Here is a 13,915-nt window from a genome sequence, read left to right on the forward strand (position 1 = left end):
TGTTCGAAGGAGCTGGGCATGTTTTGCTTATGCCCCATTTGCAAGTTTGCAGCTCTCATATGGTGCACATGCTTGTTTCGGACCGTTGCACCTAGCCAGACTTCATACGTCACTGAACCTGATCTTGTGTCAGCCATGCCTCTTACGTTTGCAAGGCTGTGGTGGCTTCTACACCAAACTTCATCCCCTGAAGTAAACTATTTCTCTCACTTATTGGAGTCTTGTGTCTGGCACTGATGTTTCTGATGCTGTTTCACCGTCAGCCCTAGGTCTGGTAAGATCAGATTTTACCTGGTGCAGAGTCTTCTCCCCATTAGCAACTCTGCCAGACCTATCCCTGTATTTGCATGAGAGGTGGTCCTACAATCAAATCAAACTGGGATAGTTTGGTATCTAGTGAAGGTGTAGGGTGTTTCTTTAAGCCTGCCTTTAAAACGCGGATGGTTGTTTCAACCAGATCATTTGACAATTGATGGTGTGGAGCTGTCCTTGTAGGTTGAATGGCATGGAACTTTAGGAAATACTCAAATTCCCTGCTGATAAATGATGGCCATTATCTGTGATCAAAACTTCCAGGAGTCCGTGAATTGCAAAATGTGTGTGCTGTTTTTCTATTGTATCTGTGTTTCACGAATGAACTCTATGCGTGTCCAGCCATTCTGCGTGGGCGCCCACAATGATTAAGAACATTGAACCAATAAAAGGACCGGCATATTCGATATGTAAACGAGTCCAGGGTTTATCTGACTATTCCCAAAAAATGTGGAGCCACTGGCAGTAATTTTTGTCCTTGTTGGCACTCTGGGCACTGCCGCACCAACATGGCTACGTCTATACACCAATCCTGGTCAATAGACATAACTTCTTACACACATCTTCATTTTGGAGACCCTGGATGACTGTGGTGGAGTGCAGCCAGTATCTGGTGGTGACCTTTGCTTGGGACAATCAATTTTTCTCCCCATAATAATATACTGTCCTCTACTGTAATCTGGCGCCTCTGGCTCCAAAAAGTTTCAGTTCTGATTGTGATGGCCCTCTGATTTTCCCTATCACTACCAGCTGTATCTCATATGAGACCAGAACAGAAGTTGTACCCTTAAATTGTAAATGTTTTCCAGTATAGAGTCTCAATCTAGCTGAGGTCTTGCACAAACGTAAGGGTTGGAGTCCAGAGCGTATCTTGTTAAAGACTGCTTCTGTGGTTACTGAAACAGCTGCGCCAGTATCAATCTCCATTAGAATTGGGTCACCATTTAACCAGTCAGTTATTTTGATTGGTTCTCATTTGGATATTTGTAAGCAATTTAACTGTTCCAAACCATATATAGGTGGATTTTTCAGGGTGTGTACTCTCCTGGATACTGGCATATGAGTTCTCTTACTCAGTTTAGGTGTAGTGGGACTCTTTTGCAGTCTCTGGGTCACATACGTGCAACAAGTGCAATGGCTTGCAGACTGAAATCCTGAAGAATATTTAACTATTTGGCCAAGGCTTGGCTTTGTTTTGGGATCTTGCTGTGGGCTGCTCAGAATATGTCCTGATTGACGCTATGCAATTGCCTTCATTTGATTAGTGTTTCCCAAGCTCAGTTGAACTGGTGAGGGTGACAGCTTCCATCAAAATATTCTACAACTCATATGCTCCACTTCCTGTATTTTTCCAATGATTAAGCCAGTTGTAGTGTCTGTTTGAAATCCAGTTGGGCTTCAGTGATTAGGTGCTTTTGCATTAATCCCACATATGAAACGATCTCTCACCATCTCATTAAGGGTCGAAACCAAGTCACGTCCCTCTGCTGGTCATCGTAACCTAGTGAAAAGTCCAGATATGGATTCTCCTCGTCCTCAAATTGCTGAGGAAAAGCTCTGAATTAAAGGAGGTTTGGAGTTGTAATATTCCTTAGCTAAATCCATCAACTCTCAAAAGGTTTTAGTGTCTGGTGCCTCAGGGAAAGTTCGGCTCCTAATAAGTTAAAAAGCTGTGGGTCCACAAGCTGTTAGGAGAACTATTTGTTACTTTTCTTCTGCCCCAGTGTCTTTTGCCAGGGAAAACAATAACACATTGTTTCCATATTCTGCGCCCAGTCTTTGGCAGAATCACATTTAAGCTATCTAAATAAGCAGCATGATGCCAGAAATGCTTACTCCAAAGACAACTGTTGTGAGCAAATTTCTTCAGGAGTGTGCCTTACTTTCATTGCCACTGAAATAACTCCACAGAGGCCAATATCCCATCACTAAGTCATCCTTTTATTTATATGTGGAATGTCCTTGACACTGATCCAGCCCTGTGAGCCAGCTGTCAATGTCAAGGTGTCTGACACATATGTTCTTATCTGACAGCCAGAAATGCCTGACTGGGGCTGTTAACCTGGTCTAATCAGGGAACTCATTCTGAGGTCCATCTGGTTGACATTGTTACAATCACGACAAATACATTTGCTTGTGTTCCGGGTGATGCATATTGTCCCTTTGATGTTGTCTAAAGCAATGCTGGACTTTTTTTTTTAAATGTGTGTATGTGTACATATAGTTCCGACATTATATAATGAAAATAGCACCAAACTAACTGAACCTGAAATGTTGATTTTTTTTTTAAAAAGTTATTTTCAGAAGTCGATGATACTTGGTAAATTTCCTTCTCTAAGTTTCGATGTTTGAAAAAAAGTCTACTTTGTATCTGCCAACTGAAACAGAAGCTAGTGTTCTTGAGAATTGTGTATTTTGCCACTTGATAGCTGTGTTACTGATGACTTTGTGCTGCATCTTTGTAAAATGTGGAAACAGTCTGTGAAAATAGATTTTTGCTCTGCATATTCATTTTATTGTATTGCTAAGGCACTGAAATAATCTCTGCTGTAATTCTGCCTTGAATGCTGACAGTGCTTTTTATATAGGTTTTGTAGTGCAGTTGGAATACTGTTGCTTGGCAACATTTTGCCAATTTTATGAATTGCATAAAATTGCAAATCGACAGCAAATTCAGAAGTTTAGTAATTGCTTTAAAAAAAACTAAAATAACCTTATTCAGTTAGGAAAGAAATGTGTATTTGAGAAAGCGTCTTTAAAAAAACAAATGTGATCTTTATAGGAGGTTCCATCTTTAGCAGTAAAAGCATTAATATCCTGTTTGGTTATTTAATTGTTTTCTACTCTAGCATTTTCCCTTCATACATATTTCTAAGTGAACATCATTGTTAGATGTAGATATTTATTAAGGTGTTTGAGACAGTGCATCTCCATAACAAAAGTCCAAATTCCTAGAGCGAGCTGATTGCTATGTAATAATATTAGACAAAAAATCAAATGAATAAAAATTCCAGAGCATTTCATTATCACCTGTCAAAAGATACATGTTTTACTTAACTCGATACCCTCTTAAGAAATAGTGCTCTATAGAATGGGGGCAGCGCAGTGGCACAGTGGTTAGCACTGCTGCCTCACAGTGCCCGGAACCCAGGTTCGATTCCCGCCTCTGGTGACTGTGACTGTCTGTGTGGAGTTTGCACATTTTCTCGATGTCTGTGTGGGTTTCCTCCCACAGTTCAAAGATGTGCAGGTTAGGTGAATTGCCTATAGTATAAGTTTATAGGGTAAGGGAATAGGTCTGGGTGGGTTACCCTTTAGAGGGTCGGTGTGGACTTGTTGGGCCAAAGGGCCTGTTTCCACGCTCTAGAGTTTCTATTCTATAAATTCTTTTAACACTTTGCAATTAGTGTTAATTTTTATGCTAATTTTTAGCCAAACTGGCACTATATTTGACATGACCTCTTAAAACCCCAGCTAAATGTTATCAGCTATATTGTAGGAATTAGTTGATCTTACTCAGGGAAAACATAAAACTGCTTTCTCTTATATGCATCAACATGGTTCAGTTGATAGTGCTCTTATTTCTTGATCAGAGATTCCTTCTTGAGTTCCACACAAGTGCTCAGGTCTGTACTCTACTTTCAAACCCATATATTATTGGAGCCTCTAACCTTCAGGTGAAATAAAATCCTTACCAACTGTTGTGGAAAAATATCATTAAAATCAGATCAGCAATTCTTCCAGTTTTATGCCAGTATTCGTGTCTCAATCAATACCATCAAAACAAAAAAAAACATTAATCTCATTGTTTTTTGGTTTTGCTGGTAGAATTGGTTGCAACATTTCTAGAGATGACCTCCTGGGGTCTCAACAATTTATTTTGTAATATTTTGCTAATTCATGAAGCACCATATATATTGGGCTGTTTTAAAATACAAGTTTATTTCTGTATTCTGTTCCAGCATTGCTTAAAAATAAAAACTTGCATTAATGTCATGCTTTTTATGATCGTTGACATTACTAAGCACTTTACACCCAATTAAGTAATTTGAAGTGCAATCAGTATTATAGTGCAGGAATCTTGAATTGTGCATGTAAAGTTTATTTTATTAGTGTTCACATCAGATTACAGTTTGTACCAGTTTGAATCACATGAATAATTTGAAAAAGAGTATTTACCTTAAAATATATCCTAAGTGCCCCATCAGTTATATACTCCAGCATTCATAGTTCTGTTTTTCTTTAAATTTGTATTATGATTTAGAATGAGTAAATACATAGATCAGCACTTAGGTACTATGTTAATGATATAAATGCAGCAATTTGTTATGTTTCAAAGAACTGAAATTCCATTATTAACTTTTTTCATGCTTAGAAGTAGAAGCTTTTTCAAAAGCAAACGAATGTCTGGATGTTTAGCAGGAATCCAAGCTTTAAGCGTTCAGAATCTGCATTCTGCACATTCACCAGGTATCTCCAAACTGTTCTATATCTGTATATAGTAATTCAGTTCACAAATGATACTGTTTCAATGAGTACTTGAATGTATAATGAGTACTTGATTTTGTTTTTGGTCATTTCTGTCTGTCTTCTCCCTTTACCTTGACCCTATTTCTTGTCCTGAATATGTATATAGATGCATAAAAATTAGGAGCGGGAGCAGCCGGCTAGCCCCTCTAGTCAGCCGTGCTGACCATGGCTGGTCTGACTGTAATCTCAATCTCTCATTCTTACCTATCCCTGATGACCTTCACCTTTTTTCATGGCTCCATTGTCACCGATCACATTCTATTAATTTCACGTGAGTCTGAATGGCGTTGACAAGTTCAGATATACCTAAAGCCAATCTCGTTTGCTTGCACGCATGTTGTGTGCCAACCAATGGATAGCTATTGTGAATAGAAGCTATGGCTACTTTTAATAGTAGAAAGTGGATGATTTAAACCTAGAAATTCCCAGTCTCTCTTTCTCACCTGCTTCCTGAACTCTGGTATTCTTAAGCAAATTTTTACGTCATCCCAGTTGAGATTGGCTCTCTGCACAGGTGGAATTGAATGTGGAATGTGGTCTGCAAAATATTACAATATGCTGTCTTAACATAGGAATTGCTGAATCAGAAAGAAACATTCCAATTTCTGCTGCCACCATCTTCCAAAAGAGCTTGCAGTAGATTGGCCACTTGTTCAATCAAGTAAGATTTCTGTGGATTAACTGAAATGTAACCATTTCCACCTCCATCGTTACTTCACCCCCAACACACACACACACACACGCGCACAAAACACACACGCACACACACACGCACGCACACACACACACACACACAGTCTGACACGTGGGAGCTCCCTTGCTCTCAAGCATTCTCCTACTCTCTCCCCCACTCTCCAACTCTCCCTTGTACCCTCTCTCTCCCTCACTCCCCTCTCTCATATGCTTGGTCCATTTACACCAATCACCTCCCCCACATGCATTCTCCATGTGCACATACCACTCATTCCCCATTCCCCAAACACATGCACATGTGCATGCATACCCTGACATGTGGTTCACGATTGGATACAGATTGTATGATATACATTATTACTTTAGAACCTTTTAAACCAAATAGCTGCTAACAATTTTTGTGGGGGTTCTTGATTCCTTTGGTTTATTAATTCACAGGGGCATAATGTTAAGGCAATTCCAAATACCTGACTTTTTTCAAAGCTGCATCTCCTCAGCACATATTCTTTTGACTTGAATATTTCTGACTTCAGACCACATTTTTTGGTGCTTGTGGTAAATGTGACTGAGCATTTTGTCAGCACCAATTCATTTTAGTGAATATTATTTTGTCATTATTTCTATCAGAAGTATTGCAAACCTTCCTTTGAATTATACAATATAAAAAAGCATTTGTAATGATTATGTAGATTAAGTTGTTTTGAGTATGTACTTTGCAAAGAAAATTGTTAAGGCGTCACCATGGCAACTCCATGGATGCCACATTTTATCGTTTAGGACAGCTGCCAACCTTATTGAACTCGAGGCAACATAATAGCTGCTGTGTGACAAGATGAAGAATGCACGTAACTTCTGAGTTATGTCTATGAATTTCAAGTTGCGCAGCAGTTGCTTCGTTAAATTTTACCTGCTTTAACATGCTTCTTGACAGATGGGAATACTGCCATTGCAAGGTAGATGGACTTTAAGTATAAAAAGCATTGTTTCCCATAATGGCTTCATTGTAAATTTTCCCAAATAAACTGCTCAATGCCTTTTTTCAAATTGCATAAGAAATATTATAGTTCAGCAAAATTAAAACTGGGGCAAAATGAATTTCTACATAAAGCAGGTTTTGTTAGAGGAATTTGTTTTCTGAATCATAAAAATTATTTTGTATTCAAGATGGAACCTGAACTGTTTAAGCAATTATTCAAGTAGTTTCACTAATGAGATTCTTTTCATTTCCAAACAGATTTGCTGAACGTTTCTCAGAGTGTAATATTAGCAGGGTCGGAATCGACACTGCCTGCTGTTTGTAAGGAACTTTTAGGGGAAGCTGTTGATTTTCTGGGAAGAAGTTATTTATCACAGGAGAACATTCCAGTCAGACTTATCACTGACCTCCTAACTATTCACAAATGGACGATGGAAATATCTCAATCCTACGAACAGCTAGATGAAGAAAGTCAACAAAGCTGTAAGTGTGTCATTCTGATTTTTAAAAAATTGAATTTAGCTTTTATTTCCAAAAGTATTTTGGCATTTATTAGAACTGAAAGGAAAAAACAAGTAACTGCATGCTTTCCAATGATGTATGATGAGTTTATTCTGAGAACTGGACAATAAATCTGAGTTAAATAGGTTTCTTTGTTGTGGCAGAGATTGCAAACCTTTTAAATGACAAAATAAAGTGATTGCAGAGCAATAAGATGGGTATCCTTGTGCATGAATTGCAAAAGGTTAGTATGCACGTGCAACAAGTAATTAGGAAATCCAATAGAATGTTATCATTTATCACAAGGGGATAGAATACAAAAGTAGTGAAGTTATGCTTAAATTACTTGAGGTACTGATGAAATTGCATCTAGAATATTGTTCACAATATTGTTCACTTTTTAATTTAAGCAAGGGTTCAAAACATTGGAGGCAGTTTCGTGAATGGCTACTAGACTAGTACCTAGATTGATTGTGTTGGCTTGTGAGAAAAGGTTTGACAGGCTGGGCTTGTATTGGCTGGAGACTGGAAAAGCAGAATGTGACTTGCTTAAAATGTCCAAGCTTCTGAGGAGTCTTTTCAGGATAGATGTGAAGAGTATGTTTCCTGGTAAGAGAGAATTTAAGTCCAGGGTCACTATTTAAAAAATCAAGGGTAGACCGTTGAAAGCAGAGATGAAATGAAATTTTCTGAGTATCATGAAACTCTCTGCTTCCACTCCCTGTTCAGGAAATGTCCTGGAAAGTCTTTAGGGCAGAAGTAGGTAGATTCTTGAAAAGCAAAGGGTTGAATGGTATCAGTGGTATATGGGAATGTGGATTTGAGCCTACAATCAGATCAACCATGATTGTAGTGTTTCGTGGAGCAGGCTTGAGGGGTTAAATGACCTATTTCTGCTAATTTGTATGTCAGTTTGAAAGAAATGAAAGAATTTATGGGCTTAGTTTTTCATGCATAATTTTGATTTTTATTTCAACAGTGTTCACTAATAATCGAGCCATGCAGACTTATTGTGTCAGAGCCACATCTGTTTTTGAAAGGATCACAATTTTACTGAAGTTGTGGATTGACACTGTCCCAAAAGACAATTGCTTTGGGATCATTGAAGATGAACTGTTTGGGGAAGTTAGGACATTGGGTAGAAACTTACAATTATTATTGCAGGTATGTAATGTTATTTTCTATTATTTTGTCTGGAAAATAAGCATAGAAGAACTTACTGCTGACAAGATTAACATTCAAAGTTGTGCCTCTGTTTTTATTTTGGCAACATTTATTGCCAGTGCCACCACTAGGTTGCACAGCAACCTGCGTAGAAACACAACATCCATACAAGAGGTGCCTCTAAAATGTATTAGAAAACAATTAACCCAGAAGCACGCTCAGAATGAGCCCTAAATGTCTCAATCATCGCCCCACTCCCTGAGCAAAGTGGTTAGGGGACAGCAGCAAATGGAGCTGCCAGAAGATTCTGTTGCAACAATGTGACATCATTGTAGCCAAACATGCATCTTGTTGGCCTTGTTAGCCATCTTGGCGCTGTCAGCCCATATTACATTTTATTTTTACCTTAATTTAACAACAGATCCTTAACTGATAATTCTAACTTTCCATCAGTGGAGTAACTATAAATGAATTGTTATGTAATTTTCAACAGTACATAAAGGTTTTGCTTCCAGGTTGAAAATGCCAACAACTTGTACTGTAGCACTAGCAATCTAACAGACCAGATTAAGGATATAAAAGAAAGTGTAAAATAATTTCAGTATGCTGTAAACCTCTTACCAAATTTTACTCAATGTTATCCTGCCTTTTCTACTTAGATGTATTGAGTTACTTATGATGTATGTACTGCATTTTGAGTTCTGTTCAGATTTCCAACATATGCAATTGTTTTGCTTGTTTACTAAAAAAAAAGCAACAGTTTCAGAACAAAAAAATTGAATACCAGTGAAGTTTTATTCTAATAAATTCTTGCCTGCATATAGGATTTCTGAAAACTGGAGGAGGAGGAGTTAAGCTTGCAGCAAGATATTGAATAAAGCATTATGTCTGTTTGTGTGTTTCCAGGGCTGTGATTCAGACATTTCTTCCATGGTAATGGAAGCTGAGAACAAAATAAGCCAAACAATTAGAAGACTTGTAAAGCACATAGGTCATTTGGCAGCATTCATGAGCATGGAGCTGAATTTTGACGAAGAGAACATAGATGATTCACCCAGTTACAAGGTACTGCGTTTTTCCAGCCTCAAGAAAAAATTCCAAACATTGAGAATTGAATGAATAGTATGAAATCTGTTCTTTCTGTATTTTAAGGAAGTTTCATGTTTAAAAAATAACATATGTGCTTAAAATAAATTGCCAAAATGTTAGAATTTCTAGAATCGTCTGTCATAACCTCCTTTCAGATGTTGTGTAATCTTCAGTCATTTTTGTGATGAACACCAAGCTTGACACCATCTTTTCAGATAACAAATGGTTCATTTATTTGGTTTGTCTACTTGTCCGCCTCACATTGACGGCATTTAACTTTACAATCAGGTGTGTTTCGATAGCAATGATCTATGTAGCATTATCACCTCTGAAATCCTTCACTGATGTATCCTTGGTTGCCTTCTCTTCCTCGCCTACCTCTGTGGTATCATATGCAAGCACTGGGTCAGCTGCTATTATCAATCATCCTTACAATTCTGATTCTAATGGATGAGTCAAACTTCTCTCATTTAAAGACCAATAAGACCAAAGCCATTGTTTCCACACCCACCATACATTCCGCTCCTGAATATTGATTCTATCTGTTATGTTTGTACTAAGGACTATGCATCAAATTCTTAATCCTTGTCATCTGTTTGTTAATATCACCAAAATAACTTTTAGATGACTAAGATTACTTACAGTGTGGAAACAGGCCCTTCGGCCCAACAAGTCCACACTGACCCGCTGAAGCGCAACCCACCCAGACCCATTCCCCTACATTTACCCCTTCACCTAACACGACGAGCAATTTAGCATGGTCAATTCACCTAACCTGCACATTTTTGGACTTGTGGGAGGAAACCAGAGCACCCGGAGGAAACCCACGCAGACACTGGGATAATGTGCAAACTCCACACAGTTAGTTGCTTGAGGCGGGAATTGACCCAGGTCTCTGACGCTGTGAGGCAGCAGTGCTAACCACTGTGCCACCTTGCCTCTGCATCCATCTCATTATTTTATGTATATTGGTTTGTGACTTTTTTAGTCTGCTTTAACAGTCTGTCATGTTCCACTCTATTAAAACCCAAACTTATTCGAGATCTGTTTATCCCAGTCAAGTTTTAAAACACGTCCTTGTCCCTCAAGATTTTCAATTTAAAATCCTAATATCAATTCTCTCCCATATTTTCATGGGAACAGGAGTTGGCTAGTCAGGCTCCTGTCTTTTTTACCCAGTATTCAGTCCTCAATTGTACTGTACCTATATTCTATTTTCCTACTACTGCTCCATAACTTTTGATGTCTTTTCCTAGTGTCCTAAAAGTGTTATCAATTTTACTGTGGAAATTCTAGAGCCCCAGATTTTCACTAACCTTGGAAAAAATGCTTTGTGATTTTTCTTCAAATGTCTATTTTACTTTTTAGATTACATATATTTGTTGTAAATTCCCAACTTCTGGAATTAATTTATCTATATCTGTCTATTCCTTCTCTACATAGTATTAATGACACAGTCTTTCACTGCCTTGGCCATATGCTACCATTGGCTCCTAAATCCTGGACTCAGTCTGCTTTTCTCCTTTGAAAACTTTTTGATTGAGTTTTTGATGAAATTCGTCAACAACCTGCTATCCATTCTTTTTTCTGCTTTATCTCTTTCGCCCAGGCCATGATAATTGGTTAGAGTATGAAATTGGAACTTCTGATTGAAAGTTGAATGACTGGAGAGAGACACAAACAAATGGTGATTGACAGTATAGAAAGGTGTTGTCCATTTGCTGTCTAGATGTCTTGAATTCAAGATGTGACCATATTTATATATCTTGCAGCATGGAATCTGACAAAGGTGAATTGTTTCTGCTGCTGTAATCAAAAGCTGATAGTAATACTGGACGAAAAGAGCCCAGAATGAAACATGTCTTGACAGATCAGAGGTTTTATTTCTATAGTTTTGTTACCATGATGATTAATTATTGAAATGTACAAAATAAGGCTGCCAAGTTGTTTAAATACAAAAACTCAAATTTATTAAACAAAAGAAAAAAAATTACATATATGTAAATCAAATTGAAACGTTCTTGTCATAAGCAGTAACAACAAAATTCAACCCTTATCCCAGGAAAACCTTTTTCGAATAATTAATCCCAGAAAAATATCACTCCAATTTTAACTCTTAATTTCTTTCTTAACTAACTTTTCCAGTTTTCATTCTTGGATTCCTGAAACAGTTTTAAGACTTCTTTACAGATCTAGTGGCCTGAACCACCACCTATTTCTGATAGCTGAAATTTGTTTTTAGTTCTGAATGCTTGAAAGTTCTGTACAACTCACTTAGCTTGGAGATTTCACAAACTATCCTTCCCTATTTATGAGGGTGAAACTGCTGTCCTGAACTGAAGATTTATTCTTCTGCTGGAATGAAAGTGAAACCTGATTCCTCTGAACAGAATTCAGACTAAACTAAGTGACCTTTGACCATTTGTTTTTCTGCAGATCATAAACTCAGTAATTTAAGCACTTTATAAATTAACTTTACAGATTTCTTGCTGGGCATTTTCTTAGAATTTGCTTAGAAATTCTGTGTGTTTGCTTAGAAATTCTGTATGTAGGTCACTTTTTCAAATAACTTTTTCTGACCTTTCTAAAATAGAAAGCTACCTTCAAAGAACTGAAACCTAATCCCATCTGCCTCTATTTTAAACATTTAAATTCCTAAATGATAATATATTACATACTTTGGATCATACTGTTTCCAAACCAAATCACATTACTCAAAATCTACACATCTAACTTAAATAAAAAAACTTCCCTTTTTACTTTGGTACTAAACTTGAATTATGCTCCAAATGTCTTCACAGAGGAGTGTTATGACCTGCCTTTTTGAAGGAGTAGAATCTGGAATGGAAGGTCTTTTGGATGCTGGTCTAAAAAATATCAAGGACCATCAGAAGTTGTTGCAAAGACCATCATCAAAGTTGGAGGTAATCTGACTGTTTGAAATTCATCATATGGTATGTTAAATTTGCAATACCTAATTGATTGGATTGAGTAATGGGTATAATTTTATTTAAAGCAATTTGCTTTTCTTTGCATAACTAATTTTGAAATCAAAATTAATCATGAGTTCTGGTATTTTTCTCCCAGATTCTGTGATAATCAGTGCAATAATATATAGATAATTATATACTGTAAAGATACTCATAATATCTTTGAATATGTTCATTTATCCTGCATGCCACATCCTTATCTAAGCTTGAAAATGAATGGGAGAATCCAAAGGTTGTCTTGAATCACAGCTTTTGAGAAATTTCAAACCATTGTTCATCACTCGCAACTGGCCTGTTTAAGTTATCAAGTTATCCTTCACAAGATAGGAATGTGAAAAAAGACAAAAATTTGTCATTACTTTATTAAAACATAGGATCGCTGAAAAAGGTGGTGATCCATTTAGGACTGAGAAGAGGAAAAATTACTTCTCTCAAAGAAATGTGAATCTTTGGAATTCTTTACCTGGAGGGTTGCATATGCTCCATAATTTAATACATTCAAAGCTGAGAGGAAAGATTTTCGACCTCTCAGGGAACCAAGGGTTATGAAAAGAGCAGTGTCGGGGGAGTGGAGTTGAAGTTCAAGATGAACCATGACTGTATTGAATGGCGGAGCAGGCATGAAGGCCCATATGGGCTACTGCTGCTCTTATTTCTTGTGTTCTTCATAAATTGAACTATCTTATTTGCAAAATGCATTATTGCACTAACCATGCCATAAAATCTTTAACACTGCCAGCACTTTTTCTGCTGTATTCCTCAAATACTATTGAGTTGTTAGTGATGATGTTAATATGAAGTAATTTTTAAAAATCATTTTAGGAAGACAGGAGTTTTAATAAATTAATTTAATTGTTCAAATGTTTATCATGATATGGACCAAGAGACCTATACTACATCTGAAGTCATGACTTGTGTTTCAAAATATTTATACATACAGGTTCAAATATTTGAGGTTGTTGATTTGTTGCAGTATGACAACTAGCCTCATCTGTTCTGAAAAAAAAAGGGTCTCTGGACCCTAAAAACTAACTCTGCTTTCTGTCCACAGATCCTGCCAGATCTACTGAGTCTTTCCCGCAATTTCTGTTTTCTTTGATTTCCAACGTCTGCAGTTGTTTGATTTTCTTGTCATTTCATCACTTTCCGCTTCTACAACTGCTGGCTGTATGTAAAAGATTAACAAAATGAAAGTGTTTATGCCTCCCAAAGATAGATTTAATTTAGCAAAAGTTGTTGTTTATCACCCTAAATGTATAGCATCGTGAGGTTAATAAAAGATTGCAAGTGACGAGAAATATCATTCCATTTGTCAATAGGTTAATGCTCTCATTCACCAGTAGGTAGTGTACATAGCCTTGAAGCAACTGTTTTGTTGCATGGCAACACTGATTTTTTTCTCTTGGTAAATACAGAATAGTGAGTGTGAGAGCTTTGAAGAAATTATTGTATGTTAATGGAGTTAAATGCAAGATGATTTGCATTAAAGGCTTTGTTTATTTAGTGCTGTAATATTACCTTATAGCATTGATTCAGGTAATAAGTGAATTCACTCATCACCTGAGGTAGTTAATTAACCTCTGTGCCATTCATTCAAGTTGATAAACCAGCAGATTTAGGCAGAAGACATTTTAGGAGCATAAAAAAAAACTTCCTTTAT

General features: G+C 37.1%; 1 protein-coding gene across 4 annotated transcripts in view; it reads left to right on the top strand.

Annotated features, from left to right (window-relative positions):
- Positions 1-13,915, top strand: part of kif14 (kinesin family member 14) — a 107,232-nt gene that overhangs the window by 74,733 nt on the left and 18,584 nt on the right. For all 4 annotated transcript variants that reach the window (XM_043699742.1, XM_043699739.1, XM_043699740.1 and 1 more), the window contains exons 23-27: positions 4,688-4,782; positions 6,770-6,994; positions 7,992-8,176; positions 9,083-9,241; positions 12,067-12,189. In XM_043699742.1, the coding sequence (XP_043555677.1) occupies positions 4,688-4,782; positions 6,770-6,994; positions 7,992-8,176; positions 9,083-9,241; positions 12,067-12,189 (787 nt within the window). The remainder of the gene's footprint in view (positions 1-4,687; positions 4,783-6,769; positions 6,995-7,991; positions 8,177-9,082; positions 9,242-12,066; positions 12,190-13,915) is intronic.

This window comes from Chiloscyllium plagiosum, chromosome 11 (assembly GCF_004010195.1).
Source record: "Chiloscyllium plagiosum isolate BGI_BamShark_2017 chromosome 11, ASM401019v2, whole genome shotgun sequence".
In the NCBI taxonomy this organism is placed as follows: Eukaryota; Metazoa; Chordata; class Chondrichthyes; order Orectolobiformes; family Hemiscylliidae; genus Chiloscyllium; species Chiloscyllium plagiosum.